The sequence below is a fragment of the Pipistrellus kuhlii genome, unplaced genomic scaffold, assembly GCF_014108245.1.
Source record: "Pipistrellus kuhlii isolate mPipKuh1 unplaced genomic scaffold, mPipKuh1.p scaffold_m20_p_1, whole genome shotgun sequence".
Taxonomy (NCBI): Eukaryota; Metazoa; Chordata; class Mammalia; order Chiroptera; family Vespertilionidae; genus Pipistrellus; species Pipistrellus kuhlii.
Window position 1 is genome coordinate 71,242,283 of NW_023425404.1, and position 16,905 is coordinate 71,259,187.

The following is a 16,905-nucleotide window of genomic DNA, read 5'->3' on the forward strand; positions in this document are numbered from 1 at the left end:
TTAAATGGGAATGCAAATTGCAAGACCTCCTATGGTTTTTTTTCATTCTGAGCACCAAACATTTGAGTGAAATCACAAAAAGAACATCCTGCTCATTTTGAGATTCTTTAGATTTTCAAAAGATGCAACTTTTTAAAGAAAACTAATAAACCTGGATGTAGTTGTATCAAATCTCTGTTGAAGTTGTTTTATGGAATGCAAGCTTCTTTCATCTCCACTGTTTAGCTGCCAATGTATGTCTTATCTCTTATAAAAGTTCACCTTTTCACCTAAAATTTTAAGAAAATACTAGAAATGCAATCCTGGGAGACTTAACTCAATTAAAAACATACAAATATAGAAGGAAGTTAATTTGGATATGTGTTACTTGCTGCAGCTGGAATCTTGATTTTTCCTCCTTGTCCTCTTCCTTGTTCTCCTCTTGCTTGTCCTCCTCCTTTTCCTCTTCTTCTTCAGCATCATCATTTCTCCAGCCACTTTCAATTACTTTCTCTGTATATATGGTGCTAATATAAATAACCTGCTTCCAAGAATAATTCTAGTTGTTTCTTGAGCAGATCTGCGTGTATCTGTGTGTGTGTGTGTGTGTGTGTGTGTATGTGTATAATTACTTATATAAAGCCCTTGCGCTAGGCCAAAATTCTGCACCAGTGAAGCAAGGTTATGAATGAAATACTCTTGCACAAATTAATTTAATTCAGAATTACCTCTGGAATTGCAGACTCTCTATTGGAACTGCATATGCTACTTACCTTACCAGTCTTTTGCATTCAGTCAGATATTTTCCTATTTTGTCTACATCCATTTTTTTTTTTAATGTGGGGATAAGAAAAGGGAGATGACTTACCCTCACCCCACCCTCCATTCCTTGGGAACCCAGGCAGCCTGACTGCACAGCTCCCCAGCTCATCTAATTTTGATTTATCACTTTACCAAAGATAGGGACGTGTGTGTGTGTGTGTGTGTGTGTGTGTGTGTGTGTGTGTTTAAGTATTAGACAATTCCTCTAGAAAAATAACCAAAAAAATGCTTAATTAGCTTGAATATTATTGAATGTGTTTGGGCTATCTTCAAAGAGAACATTCAACTAAATAAATTTCCTACCAGTTATATTACTCAGTTCATATGTCCCTTTTTCGAATACAACTTTTTAGTTATATAAATACTCTTTGCTCTTGAAACATTCCTCATGGTTTTGCCCCCAGGTTTTATGTTTGAGGATTAAATCTTTAGGAAATGGAGATCTTTATTGAAAATGTTGACATAATTGAATCCACAAGAGAAAAGAATGAATGAGAGCAGAGTGAGTAGTGCCTTTTTAATATGGAAAGTTTAAAGTCTAAAGTGAACAATTTATTAACAGATCTTGTCAGATATCCTTGGAATTGACATACCAAAAAAATCCAGAAATTATAATAAATTTAAGAGATTTATAGAAGAGAATTAAGAACTAGAAAATATTATATCCAAAAGTTTAATTATTTTCTGTGAAAATTTCTGCTCCAATAACTTTATTGAACAAAGGACTTGTTCTTTTAGGTACTGTTGTTAGTTTTATACTTTCTTAGGTTTGCATTTGTAAAGCCAATAAGGCAGCATTTGTCAGAAAATGACTGTGTCATGGAAGATGAGTCTGAAAGCACCACTTGGGCTGAGCTCCTGGCACGCATCCAGGTAGCACAGTTCCTGCAGCCATGTGGCCCTTGGGCAGGCGGCTTGCATGGGAAATCTGTGCTGCTAAAATGTTCGAGTCAACCAGAGGGTTACAAGGAGAGCTCCTTTGAAAGACTAGTTCAGTTATTTATTAGCACTCGCAGAGTATAGTGTCAGCCAAGATAGTATTTGAAATTAGTATACTATTTGATTAGACTGATTGATTGTTCCTGCAGCTGAAGATTTTAACATTCATTAGCCATCCTCGCCAGTCATTAGTATTGCCGTTATCAGCAAGCAAAGAATAAACAGAAATTCTAATAAAAATTCATCACAGCGAATGGACTCCATACCTAAGTGAGTGTGATGAGTGCAGTGTGCTAGATTAACTGCTGTGGCATTGGCAGGGGGAACGATTTCTGTAATAAAATTTAAAAATATCCTTTAATTAATGTTTACTTTGTAACTGGACTCTTTTAAACTTAAGTAGGCTATACAGATAATCTCTTTCATATCCAGTATAATAAAGTGCTAATGGGTATTTTATACTTCATGTGTCTGTGTGGTATCCCCTAACTATTCATTTCAAGAGGATTGAGGACTTAGGAAAGTTCTGCTAATGTTTTGCTATGAGGCCTTTTTCCCCACTCAGAAGAGCAGAGCATTAGGTCCCTTTTTTTCAACCAGGCTGGCAGAGTAAATCTGAATTGTAATGCAAATGCGCTGGCCTGGTATACTGTGTGACACCTCCCTTTACCTACTCTGTCATGAATCCCCTGCGGTTTTAAGAGCAAATTGAAAGGTACGTGAGAAGGAGAGGAGGTAGGCAGGGAGAACCCTTTATGAATTGACTCAAGGCCACTCCAGAGCAATTGTGTTTGCATTGAGAATTATAACTACCTATACTGACTGTCTCCTCAGCCCTTCGCAAGCAGTAGCTCATTTAGTGATCAGAATTATCTTGAAAGATAGTGCTAGCCCCCTTTAAAAAGTGATGTGAGGAGACTGGTGCTCAGACAACAGGTTAGCAGCCTGCCCGCGGCCATGCAGATCTGCAACAAAGTCAGCACTTTGGCCTCTCCGCATAGCGCCAGAGCCATGCTCCTCTGCCTGGCTACCTGCACGAGCACAAGCTGAACTGCCAAGTTCTGTCTGAGTTTCTGTCTGTCATTGAACCTGACAGGGCCTGTAGCACCTGTATCCCCTTCCTGGACTCTGGCCTGAATCCAGACAGCTGGACAGAAAGTGAGGATGGGGAAGGCTTCAGGCAAGAGTCCAAGAGCCAGTTCAGTGACCACTGTGTTCCAGAATGTGTCAAGCTCTACCTACACAGAGTTAAAACCAGGAAGTCCCAGCCAAGATCCAGGGTCCAGCTGTGCAGGCAGAGAGCAGCATAAGAGAATCTGGGCCACTGCATCCTTGGGAGTCAGGAAAGTCTCCAGGTGGTTGTTATTTTAGGGCTGGAGGAGGGCAAGAAGGGGAGGTCCTTGCCTGTAGGAAATAGGAACTGGACTGAACACAGAGAAACAAGTCAACAGGACCAAAGTAGAATCTCTGTCAGAAAGAGAGGGGGGTGGGAGGAGAAGAGAGGATGGAGAGAGCTGTGATTAAGGCACTGCCCTGGGTTAATGGTGCCCTAGACTCAGGATCCAGGAAGATGGGGGTGAGGAAATCAGTCCAGTGTTGCTCATTTTGGGTCAGATTGGGAGTAGGGCCAAATTCTAAAGAGGCATTGGCTTACAAGGGAAGGTGAGGGGAAAGGAAGGTGTGGGGAAAGGCAGACACGCCAGAGACTCTGGAATATGAATGGCTCCACAGGTGGCTATGACTTTATTCTATTTCCCAGGCAGACACTGCTTCCAGCGGAGAACCCAGGAACAGAGGCAGGAGGGCTGCACCCTGTGTGGCTGCAGAGAGGCTTCCAGATGGACTCAGAGCTGAGACTGCATCAGAGCGAACACGCCTCCTGACATGTCAGAGGCTCTACTCGTTTTAACCTTCTTTTACCCGACAGTTTTATCCTCACACAGTCCAAGGTTAAAAAATGTAGAAAATCGATAGGGAATGGTTAATTCCATAAATTACAACTTGACTATAATAATCTTACATTTTAATCTATGTTATTGCCTCCAGTGACAAATTACTATTGATAGAACAGCCTATTTCAATAATTTTGGATGTTATTCCAGAGAGGAATAGAGCTGATAATTATGCTATCTTTTAAATCTATGCTTGGAGCAAATTTCTTTCTTGACTCTTCTAAGAGATTTTGAATGGATAGAATGTTCATGTTTATGTTTCCTAATTCTTCTTCCTTTCCTCTCCCTACACAGGAGACTCTGAATGTGATTGATCCTGGCTTGATGGACCTAACTGGGACCAGCGAGGATGCCCTGGAATGGGATGAAACTGATATAAGTAATAAGTTGATTAGTTTGAATGAATACTCAAATGACCTCAATCAAGAACCCCAACCTGCCATGCCTTCCTTAAAACCTGAAGAGACAGGTAGTGAAGACCCTGGTTATGAGGAAGAGGCAGGGGACCCTGGGGGATCTCAGTATGCCTCAAGTATCACTGCCCCCTCCAGTCCCCACGTTTACCAGGTATACAGCCTCCACAATGTGGAACTCTATGATGACAACCACATGCCATTTCTGAAAAACAATCCAATGCTCACCAGCATGACACAGCCTAGTGTTTTGACTAAGAGTCTCAGTAAAGACTCCTCATTCTCATCCACCAAATCTCTGCCAGATCTTCTAGGGAGTTCCAATTCGGCAAAGCCCTGCCCATGCCATGGAGGTGACCTGAGCCAGAATTCAGGCAGTGAGAGTGGCATAGTCAGTGAGGGAGACACTGACACCACTACCAACTCTGAAATGTGTCTGCTCAATATGACAGATAGGTCCCCTAGTAACTCTGAACCTGAACATTTGGAACCACCAATGGGAGATGCCATGAACATGTTAAAGCAAAAATTTAAGGATGAGGAGGAAGCCATTAAGCTTCCAAATAGCTCTCAGTCATCCATTTCACCAGTGGGTTGTGTAAATGGAAGAGTTGGAGATTTAAATAGTGTTACCAAACATACCCCTGATTGTTTGGGAGAAGAATTACAAGGAAAACATGATGTGTTTACATTTTATGATTACTCATACCTTCAAGGCTCAAAACTCAAATTACCAGTGATAATGAAGCAGTCACAAAGTGAAAAGGCCTATGTGGAGGATCCCCTGCTCCATGGCTTTTATTTTGATAAAAAGTCCTGCAAACTTAAACATCAAGCTACAGAGTTACAACCGGATGCACCTCCCCATGAAAGGATTTTAGCAAGTGCATCCCATGAAATGGATCACAATTCATATATAAGTAGTGACATGCAGAATGCTAAACAGCTCTCCCTCCTATCTCGTAGTTCATCTGTTGAGTCCCTTTCTCCAGCGGGTGATTTATTTGGACTGGGGATCTTTAAAAATGGCAGTGACAGCCTCCAGCGAAGCACTTCTCTAGAAAGCTGGTTGACATCCTATAAAAGCAACGAAGACCTTTTCAGCTGTCACAGCTCTGGGGACAGTGTGAGCAGTGGCTCCGTTGGTGAATTGAGTAAAAGGACATTAGATCTCCTGAATCGTTTGGAGAATATCCAGAGTCCCTCAGAGCAGAAGATAAAGCGGAGTGTTTCCGATATCACTCTTCAAAGCAGTTCCCAAAAGATGTCTTTTACTGGCCAGCTGTCACTGGACATAGCATCTTCCATCAATGAAGACTCTCCAGCATCTCTTACAGAACTCAGCAGCAGCGATGAGCTCTCTCTTTGCTCAGAGGATATTGTGTTACACAAGAGCAAGATCCCAGAATCCAATGCGTCATTCAGGAAGCGCCTGACTCATTCGGTGGCTGATGAAAGCGACGTCAATGTCAGCATGATCGTTAACGTCTCTTGCACCTCTGCTTGCACTGATGATGAAGATGACAGTGACCTCCTCTCCAGCTCTACCCTCACCTTGACAGAAGAAGAGCTGTGCCTCAAAGATGAGGACGATGACTCCAGTATTGCAACGGACGACGAAATTTATGAAGAGAGCAACATGATGTCAGGGCTGGACTATATAAAGAATGAGCTGCATACGTGGATTAGGCCCAAGCTTTCCTTGACGAGAGATAAGAGAAGGTGTCATCTCAGTGATGACATAAGGGGCAGTAAGGATCTAAGTAGTAGTGAGATGAACAATCCCTCTGATGCCCTCAACATTAAGGCCCTTCTAAATGGCTCCATAAAACATCTCTCTGAAAATAATGGAAACGGTAAGAATTTACCCCACACCCATGAGTTAGGAACACAGGGTGAAAATAAGAAAAATATTTTTGAAGTCAATAAAGATCCATATGTGGCTGATGTGGAAAATGGCAATGTTGAAAGTACCCCAGAGAGACAGGAGGACACACTTAGCGAGATGTCACAGGAATCAGAAAATCTTGGTTCACCCAGGAGGAGGATTTCAGAGAGTGAGCAATGTAAGTGCGAAGCATCTATGGATGGCTCAGAAGACTCGGACATTGCTGGAAAAGAATCTGTCTCCCCGACGGCTAGACATCTTCCAAAGAAATGTCAAAACTACCACCATTTTGAAAATCAAATGGCTGCTACTACTCCCCCTGAGAAGTCTTGCCCAGAACTGCCTTTAGAAACCAGAGTCATCGATAGACAGGACTCTGATGGACTGACATCTTCATGTGATGATGCACTAAGTATGGCCGGAAAGTCTGCTGGCTGCTGCCTAGAACTTGAACAAAATGAAACAGAGGAAAATGCCTCTATGGGTGACCACAGTTCCTGTTGTGGCTGCAAGTCAGGTGTTTTCGATCAAAAGGATTCCGACGATTGTTCAGTACACGACTTTGTTAAGGAAATCATCGGCATGGCTTCGACTGCCCTGAAAAGTAAGTCTCAACCTGAAAACGAGGCAGCCGATCCTACTTCATTAACTCAAATCAAGGAGAAAGTGTTAGAACATTCTCACCGGCCCATCCAGCTGAGAAAGGGGGACTTTTATTCCTACTTATCTCTCTCGTCACATGACAGTGATTGTGGGGAGGTCACCAGTTACGTAGAAGAGAAGAGCAGCACCCCTTTGCCTCTGGACATGACTGACTCTGGCCTGGAAGACAGGGAAGACATCGAATGCTTCTTTGAGGCCTGTGCTGAGGATGACCCTGATGGAGACGAGCCCTGTGCCCCCATCCCTCCTCCAGATGGGCCTGCGGGCCCCAGGGAGGCTGCCGTGCCCTCCCAAGCAGCAGCGGGCTCCTCTGGATGCAGTGACATTTCTCTCTCAGCCGACGATGCAGACATGGTGGCTCTTGCAAGTCCTGCCCTTCAGAAAGGATGCGACATTGGAAAGGAAGTAGATGGTATACCCCAAGCTTCCACTGTCTGCGGAGAAAGCTCACAGTCAGCTACTCCTCCGAGGCTGGGCAGGGAAAAGGAATGCTCAGAAAACCCAGGTGAGTCTGGAATGCCAGAGGAACATGAGGCTGCTTCCGCCAGCTCCAGAGTCCCAGGGCTCTCCTCAAAGGCAAAGCAGTCCCAAGACAAGGCTGCACTGCTCCCCAGCCCCAAAAGTTTAACCTGCGAAGATCTCCCAAGTCTTGATGAAGAACGACATAGAAATATGCATAGGTAGAATGTAACCTTCTCCAAGCATGAAAATCATCTCATTGAAAGGTATGTATAGTTCTCATGTTTTTAAGTCATATTTAATATATTTTTGCATATTTAATATATTGTTGACTCAAACTCATAATATTAATATATATATATATTAATATTATGAGTTTGAGTCAACAAAGCCACGATGGGAGAAAAGACAAATTAGAATGACTGGTCATGGCAGTATTTATCTGAAGAGGACATTTAGGTGGCAGAAATACTCTCCACAATGCAAGCAACTGTGAAGCAAAAGTGGGGGTTGGGAATGGTCACAAATGACATTTTTAGTGACATTAACTTGTTACATCATTCTGGCAAGAAGAATACAAAATTTGAGGAAATAGCTGAATAATTTGGGGCTTTGAATTCTTCCATTGATGGGGGGAATGGTTCTCCAAATTGCAGTTATACCCTCTGACCAAGACCAAGCACAGTGTCCACTCCCCCTCCCAGGGTCCCGCACCACAGCTGCCAGCTTCCTTCAGGGCCTGGAGATGAGCCCTGATTAGGCTAAAGGCTGTGTCTCCTGATCCGGGCCCTCCCTTTATGCTTCTGTCTAAAGTAACTGTCATCACATTTGCTTCCCCTGTAGAAGGCTGTGCTGTCACAGCTCCTAATCGCAGCCAAGTCTGAGGACTCACACAGGAGGGGGAGGTTGATGGTAAAGAAGCAGCTTTTACTTATCCACACAAACTGAGAACAGGCCCAGAAAGCAAACTCAGAAAGTACAAGCAACAAGTTAAAGGTGTTTTGATAAAAAACAGAATTTTGGAATTTTGCCTGAAGGTAACAGATTAATTTCCATCAAATTTTAAAGAAAGTCATTCCACTCTTTATGGTTAATAAGACAGCTCTTGATTGGTCATTTCAAGATAGTGATTCAGTTCTAAAAGTAACACAAAAACATGGTTGCTTCCTACTTCTAAGCCCCCATGATGAATATCCTATTTTAATCAAGTTTCAAGAAAAGTTGAGCTTTTGAATATGAGAGTTGTGTTTTATCAATATGAGGTGCCAAGTGCCATCGCCACCCCCACTCCTGCAGCTTAATGTCGTAACCTAAACTTGTGCTATAGGAAATGAATTACAGAAGCAATCTACCCTAATTTGTTAACTTATTCAAATAACAGTTATTATACTTAACTATGCTAAAGATTATCTTTTTTGTGGCAGATTGTTTATTTTTTGATGAGCCTAATTACTGATTTTCTAAAAGTAATTTACATTTATTACAAATACATCTTTTAAAATGTGACAGATAAATGTTGTTCCCATAATGTATTATGAAAAAAGTTACTATTTAAAAACACATTATTTAATTTGAAAGATGAATGGCAAACATCATTATTTTTTCCCCTGCAACACCTGTGCCCTAGGCTCATTAAAATGTGTGATTCTGTGGAGAGCTGCTAGAAATGAGGAGTGCGAGGGGGAATCTATACCATATATACACCCTAAAAATAAACCCGGTATGCAAAATTGGAGAAAGGCATCCTACTTACTAATATAGCTCAACCAATTTTCCATGGTTCAGGCTCTTTACAATTGGCTGCAAATGATAACAAAAGTGGGAGCAAGAGAAATGTGTTTCTGTGACAGAGGGCCACCCTGTAATCACATTCTCTATCAGTGTGCAGCGAAACTGACCACTGCAGGAGAGGGACCGCAATTCCATCCACTACTTCCAAACCAGTTCTGTGAGAATTAGTTGTGCTGCTGGCTCAGCCAGCCTCTCCACAAAGGGCTGGTAGAGCCTGGCTGACTTTTATTCTCCCAGAAAGGATAAAGGCTGGGAAGCCACACCCCTTGGAGTATGACATCATGTGACCGTGACCCTCAAGTCACCAGTCATGCTGATCCGGAGTGGGAGAAGCTCTGGCACTGGAGAAACTCTAGGACACATCCTCCCTTTTGACATCCTGGGCATTGCTTCTCTCCCTGACCTGGACACGGAATTGCCATGAAATGTGAATGATAAGCAGCTCCATCTTTAGACCTGGGGAAGTGCATGTGCTGATGGGTCTGTGTGACCCTCACATTCTGCAGGCAGGGACCATGTAAAAACAGTCAGCCAGCCAGCTTGCCTGCCAGTCAACGATATTTTGTTGAGCCCGGGCAACGCGATGCCTGGCCCTGTCCCAAGCAATGGGGCAGCAGCCAGATTTTACTCTGCAGATCTCACACGGCTCCCCAAGTGACTCGTTATCAGCCTAGGGCCATTCAAATGGCCATATTTACAAGTCCTATTTGGTTTTCTTCAGAAGCATGTACACAGAACATCTGGATACCTACATTTTTCACTAGTCATTAGCATGTATACCTGGGTATAAAGATTTACTTATTGTTAAGACTACTACCAACCAGGACAAGTTAATCTCAAAATCTTGACATGATTTCAATGTCCAATGTCAGGATTGAATAGTAAAATGATTTGGTAAACATGGCTATAAAAGCTTAACTGTTGTCATTGTTCTTCCTACAAGGTTCAAAAGAGCAAAAGGAAAAGCTCTACTTTTCAAGCCATTTGAACACTATCAGTTGGACACTATCAGGATACTGAAACTTACCAAATTTAACTTGCAATTTTTGGTGTTTTGTGTGTGTGTGTGTGTTTTTTTGTTTGTTTGTTTTGTTTTATTTTTAAAAAAAATAAGTTCACAGATGATGAAATTATCATGGCATTTGGAAGAGCTATAACTGAGAATAATAGCAATATAATTTTCAACTATAACATTTCTTTCCAAAAAATTTTTGAAGATGTTTTTCAGTTACTGTGTTCTAATTAAAAACCACTGAAATTATGGGGGGAGTTTTAACACGATCTAACATAGTGGGCATTTGCACCAATTTTCAGGCACACTGCTGTGCGTTGCACTATTTTCACTTCTATGTCATGTTTCTATAAAAATAGATAGGTAAGTTACATCAAATCACATCAAAAGAAAAGTAACTGAATAGATCCAGATATTCCTGCCTAATTTGGAGAAAGAAATAATGTCTGTGCGGAGTGCCTCCCAGGACCTGCCTGGGAGATGTACTTTGCACTAATCTTTTTGCTGTCTTCTGACAGTTATTTCTTCATAACCGTCATCATAAGCTTCCAATATTTGGTGAGTGATTTAACCCTAAACTTTATGTAGGATGAATCCTGTGGCATAAAAATGTAAGCCATCCCACGCAGCCAGTCTGCTCAAGTGCACACATGTGCAGTAAAAAGTGCTGCTGTTAAGTTTCCACACACTGAGGAAGCTGTAAGAGCAACCTGTTCTCATGTATGCGCCACACATTTCATCCTACTAATTGGATTGACATACGTGTTTAATGTGATCCAAAGCTGGCCAAGCAGGTTTAAGAGACTACTCTTGGTGACAGTACATTCATTTTTCACTAAACAGCACAAGTGTAATTTTATCAAGTTTACCTTTGAAATCACTTCAATAAATCAAGGTTCTGCTGTATGTGAAGTATTTTTTTAAAATTATCCAGCACTTCTGAATAACTAGATTTGTCACGATAAATAATGAAGATTTTATTGGGCATCACCCATCACACACACACACACATATACACACACACACACACACACCCCAGATCTGTGTCTCAGCCAGTTTGGCCTGTCCCTTTCTAAGTGGGCCAAGATGAAAGAACTGATTACCCAGAGAGAATTTAAATGCCAGCATTTAGTGCGATCAGATTTGCCTTACCCGAGGATTCACTACTCAGTGACCAGATTTCAAATGACTCATGTCCTCAGCATTTGAACAATGCACTATGCTCTTGCTTGAGTCACTGCATTATTTTACTCTACCAAATTTCATCCCATCTGTTCTTGTTGTCTCTCCCTGTTCTTCAACCTGCCTTCTCTCCCAGATTTCCTGTGGCTCCAGTCAAACTATATTAGCTAGATATTTTCTGGCTCTTAAACACGTTGTAAGGTTTTCAAGAAAGAGCAAGACAAAGAAAGGGAATGTGTAGTTCTAAAAGGACAATAAAGCAACCTGGCATCAGGATTCAGAACTCAAACCCTGACAAGCAAAAGCCTGCTTTATTTGATGCGACGCCCTTAAGTAATTGCATCCCGCATTGCCTAAACCTGGAATTTATTTGTTCCTCACATTCGATAGGTTGCTTTGAGTCACTTAGACATAGGCGGAACCAATTGAGTTTGAACGTGTGTCAGAGCCACGAGATGCACAGAAATAATTGAGTTGTTCTCATTTGTGCGATGTTGTCTGCACCTTAAATGAAATGCGTTCGTATTTGAACTACAAGCCCCAGTTATACCCTCTCACAGGAAGGGCTGAGACATTTGGGATGATCACAATGTTATGAATATTTCACCACCATATAAGAGTGGAATTGTGCAAATCCATTGTCACACATACTGATTTTTTACAGAGAGGAAGGGAGAACAAGAGAGAGAGCTAGGAACATCCATGAGAGAGAAGCATCAATCAGCTGCCTCCTGCACACTTCCCACTAGGAATGTGCCCGCAACCAAGGGACATGCCCTTGACCGGAATCGAACGTGGGACCCTTCAGTCTGCAGGCCGACACTCTATCCCCTGAGCCAAACCAGTCAGGTGGCAGCCTCAGGTTTTCCTGGAGAGTTGAAGCTCCCTGAAGTGTTTGAAACTGAGTCCACAAGCAAAAGAGTAGATGAGATCCAGAGGAAAAGTAAAACTTGATGCTTTTTCTTTAAAACCATGTCTTTTAAAAAATGTATTTTTCTCATTGATTCCGAAACATTTTTTTTTATCAGTAATGTGAAACTGGGGCTATTAAAATCACTTTAATTTATGTATCCTTTTATTTCAGAACATTAAGATTCTCAAAATGGCAGCCTTCCATGATTCCTCAAAGGTCTGGGTTTTATAGATGAAGCAGACATTTCTGAAACCTGTTTTTGTTTCTTGTAGATTAGCCCGGTTGCAGCTCAGGGGTGGCCTCACACTCCCACCCCGGACGGGCTCCGTTCCATCCCACCACTGCCGTTTGTTACTGGCCTCTCCCAGGACGATGCTTCCTTGAGTGCGGTTTGTCCACGTGGCCTCGTGACCCTGACGTGTGCGCTGGCTCTCTGTAGGTGACCCTCTGAAGCTCAGCGAGCTGCTTGTTCTCCCATGGATTCCTGTCCCAAGCTACCTCTACCACCCCCGTTGCCAGCAAGACTTTCGTTTGCCTTGTCCCCTCCCCATCTGCTCTCTAAAGCTCTGCAGCTCACCAATTTGATGGTCCATTACATTCACCTGTCTGGAATGAGCCCCTGCCAGTACTTGACCAAGTTCATGTTTCAATAGGAAATTTCTTTGTAATGGTACGATGCCTATGTTTAGTGAAAGAATTTTACCTAAAGGGGCAACATTTGATTTGATTGCAGCATAGAGAAGAAACACTGGCTTTTCTTTCAAAATTAAGCAATTATTAAATGCTCCACTTTATTTATTTTAAAATAATAATATGTGCAGCACTTCAAGAAACAACTAAATAGTGTTGTATATTATAAACTGGTGACATTCTATTAAATTATGTACAATATTTTTGCTTTTCTTAATGCTTCTTGAGGTGGTAATGAGAAAAAAATTTTGCTTTTTTTTTTTTTTTTTTAAGTGTGCCTTGCTGTATTTCTTATACCATTTATTAGAAAGCTGCTTTCACGGTAAAATTAGGGTGGTTTAAAAGGAGGAAATAGCAAGGTTAAGATGTGTGAATAATTTCTGTACATATGTATAACCAAGTACAAACATTGATGTATAATGACAGTATAAAATGCTTTCATGTTTGCAATGTCTAGTGATGTGGAAAATACAAGCCTTAAATCTATTAGATTGCATGCTAATTAAAATTGGCATAATAAACATAGATTATTAGGGGAAAAGGAAAATTAGTGATCTCTTCTACCTGTGTTCTTTACCAAATTATTGCATCTGGACTGGAACAAATATTACATATAACAGCTTCCAAAATATCTTCTATATTGCATAAGAGGCTTAAAATTACTTAAACTAGAAACTACACAATGAAGCCATCACAATTTTCAAGATTCTTCTGATCACTATACAGATCTTAGAACACTAATGATTTATTTCCAGTTCCCCTAAACCAGTAAAAATATATCCTAGATTTTCTTTTTATTTCTACTTATCATTAATGTTTTTAATGTTGGCTTTCAGGATACCTAATACATCTTATATTTATTTTATATAATTTTTTGAATGGATTTTATAGGAAGTTGGTAGAAAAGTATAGAACATTTGACTATTCTTTTTATTTAAATTATAGATTTCAAGTGTATTTATTTTGTGTAAAAGAAGTTAGCTAAAAATATTCTGTTTGGTCTTTACTGCTCTCGTGAAAAGCAGTTTCTAATTTTATTCTAACACCTACTCAAGTGCCTGACACAGTAGGTATTCAATAGCAAATTTGTTGAATTGAAATACTGAATTAGGTAATATGATGACATTTATGTTTTCATTTTGAGAAATGTACACTAACACATATAAACTAGAAAAAGATCTAATACAGTTATAAAATCACATGTAGTATATGACCAATTTACACCAAATTTCAAAAAGAAATAATGTGTGGATTCATATAGTCACAGAAATGACAATCATTCATTCAACTGATATTTCATTGACGCCGTTTATCTGAAAGGCAGTATTCTATTGTAGATGCAGGGGATGCAATGATGACTGAACAAAGGCCCTGCCCTCAGGAGACGTACCTCCATATGGATGGAGTGAGCGCCCAAACAAGACTCAGTAGTGGTCCTGCAGGTGAGGAAAGAGCAAAGAGGTGCACGAGGTGCAAAGACAGAGCAGCGATGAAGGACAGGGAGGAAGAAAAGGGCTAGAAGAGAGCAGAAAGTTAGAGTAGAAAATTAGTGACACTTATTGCAGGGGTAGTAGGAGAAACGGTAAGTTGGGAGACTTAATGAAGAGTCTTTTAAAAAGTTATGATGGACCTTTGTATGTGCTATGCTAGGCAGTAAGGAAGTTTTGTCATTTTTTGTTTTGTGCCTGGTATTGCTTATCATTAAAACTTTACTAGTAGCCCACCAAGAACATTTAAAAATAGTAACCTATAATTCTAACAGTTTAATAGCTACTTGTATTTTTTATGCCCCTTCTAATCTTTTCCATGCATATTTCTAAAGTGATGAATCATTCTAGACTTTTGAATGGATAGTAATTCATTCACAAGGGGTTTTAGGCAGACATTTAGTTGCAGAGTTCAAGGTGATTGCAGGGGAAGATATTAGAGATAAGTGTCTCACTAGGAGGTAGCTGTAGAAAATGAGCTAGTCTTGAGGAGATCACAGGGAGAGTGGTCTGGGAATGTAGAGAAAAAAGTTCTAGCGCCCAAAATCCCTAAGAGCATTCTGGATTTCCTTTGAGGTGTGCTATAATTTTACACGCTGAGACAACCTAAATTTTCCTTGGTTACTAACTAATGCCAAGTCTGCATCTCTTAGTAAAACATTCAAAGAACAAACAGACCATGATGTCTTACTTACCAGTGATATGCTCATTGAAGACATGGAGATATTGAAAATATTTGTTTATTAATAATCTAGTTTTAACACTGAATTTGTAGAATGATTTTCAGGTTTATGGTACAATGCTTTTTCAGGTTGAAAAGGATGGAATAGCCTCAATTTCTTGCTCTATTTAGGTGCTACCTTCTTAGTTACCCTTGAATGGTCCCACCAACTCTGCCTACACACTTCCAGTGGTTTATCATCCGCTAAGGCACGCGTGTGTCTGTATTAAGAAGCTATTTCTTAGGTTGCTAAAATCTGCATAGTGCCCCCCTACCCATCTTTAATTTTGTTCACTGGTCTTAATTCTTTTCTGCTAAGCTGCCCTAGAATTTCTACCCCTTATTTTTCATGGTAACCCTGGAGATCATTGAGACCAGTTACTCATCCTCTCCCACCTGCTATGATTTCTGTTCTATAATTCCCTCAACAGCCCTTCATATGCCATGATTTTCATCTATTTCAACCTGACTAATGTTAACAGACAGAATCCTTGAAACTTAGGAACTGTCTTCATCATCATACATGTAGAAAAGTATCTGAACATTTAAATGGTAAGTTTTCTCTAAAAATATATTAAGATATGTTTATTCTATTATTTTAAAAATAAATAAGCAAATAAATAAATAAGCAAATAAGAATCCATTACTTCCTTCAGTGGCCCAGTCAAGTGCCAGAGTTATCTTGAATGCTTATCTTACATCATATCCAAAACTAACCTGTTTCCTTATAAAGCAAGGTACCCCTTCCATTCATTCATTCATTCAGTCAGTCAGTCAACAAACATTCATTGAGTGGCTACTTGTGTGAGGCGCTATGTTGGCATTAGAGATACAAAGGCTACTAAAACGTGGTTGCTGCCTACAAAGGTTTACAGTTTTTCTTGTGAAAGTGCCTTTCATGTCCTCGAATAGAGTGTTTTCTCCAAATTAAATGATGATCCATTAATTTTGTTTCCTATCTAGTTTCTCTACATTTTAAAAACTCTAGTGAGCAAAATGGTATGCAGAATTATGTGGCTCTGACTGCTAGAAGTAGTGTTTTTGTATTTGAAAGTTTTAATAACAGAAAAATATTTCAGGTTTATGGTCACTTAACAAATATGTGTTTTATGCAACAACAGAACAATCTAAATTCAGGGCTTTTGAGAAGATAAGTTTGGTGATTTTGTTATGTTTGGTTTGTGCAGCTTAGAAATTTTACCCCTTGCTATAATTCCAGAAAATAAATTATCTGAAAATTAGAAAACAGACTGAACTGATTTGGCTATTTTTTATATGTCAAATTATTTTTATTTCCAATGAAATTGGTATTATTTTAGAATCTTACTGAATATACTATATATTTCAAATTTATTTTAACTTGAACCAACTAAATTTACCATGGTGTCTTTTTCCCCATATATACATTTCCAGTTTTTACTTTTAATGATTTTAGACCTATATACTGGTAAAGGTTGAATGAGTAGTACAACAATATTTACATACTCATTAGTCAGATTCATTTATTGCTACTTTTTTTTTTTTACCACATTGCTTCATCTTTATACACACACACTCTCACACACTTTTTTATGTGTTGGAACTATTTGAAAATAAATTGCAAATCAGAGCACTTTGTCTGTAAATACTTCAGCATATGTCATCTAAGAACAAGGGCATTATTCTGTTAAGTCCACAGTACCATTCTCATGGCAAGAAATGAAACTTTGATACAATAACATTTGATAATTCTTATTCAGATATCATAATAATACCCTTTTAAAGTTGTTTTTGTTTTAATCTATGATTCAAGCAAAGTCCATGCATTGCTTTTAGGTTTTGTCTTTTTATTCCTAAACAGTGTCTCTGCACTTTAATTTTTCTTTGGTCCTTCATAACTGACATCTCTGAGGCATCCAGGCAAGGTTTATACAGTGACCCACACTCAGGCTGTGTCTAGTTGTTGTCTCATTATTCAAGGCAGGGTAAACTTTTTTGGTCAAGTGTAGCACATG

General features: G+C 40.0%; 1 protein-coding gene across 3 annotated transcripts in view; it reads left to right on the forward strand.

Moving 5' to 3' along the window:
- The window catches only part of AKAP6 (A-kinase anchoring protein 6), a 451,051-nt gene extending 434,493 nt beyond the window's left edge, over positions 1-16,558 (forward strand). For all 3 annotated transcript variants that reach the window (XM_036451362.2, XM_036451376.2, XM_045585282.1), the window contains exons 13-14: positions 3,987-7,381; positions 12,286-16,558. In XM_036451362.2, the coding sequence (XP_036307255.1) occupies positions 3,987-7,340 (3,354 nt within the window). In that variant the 3' untranslated portion in view covers positions 7,341-7,381; positions 12,286-16,558. The remainder of the gene's footprint in view (positions 1-3,986; positions 7,382-12,285) is intronic.
- Positions 16,559-16,905: the final 347 nt, after the last annotated feature.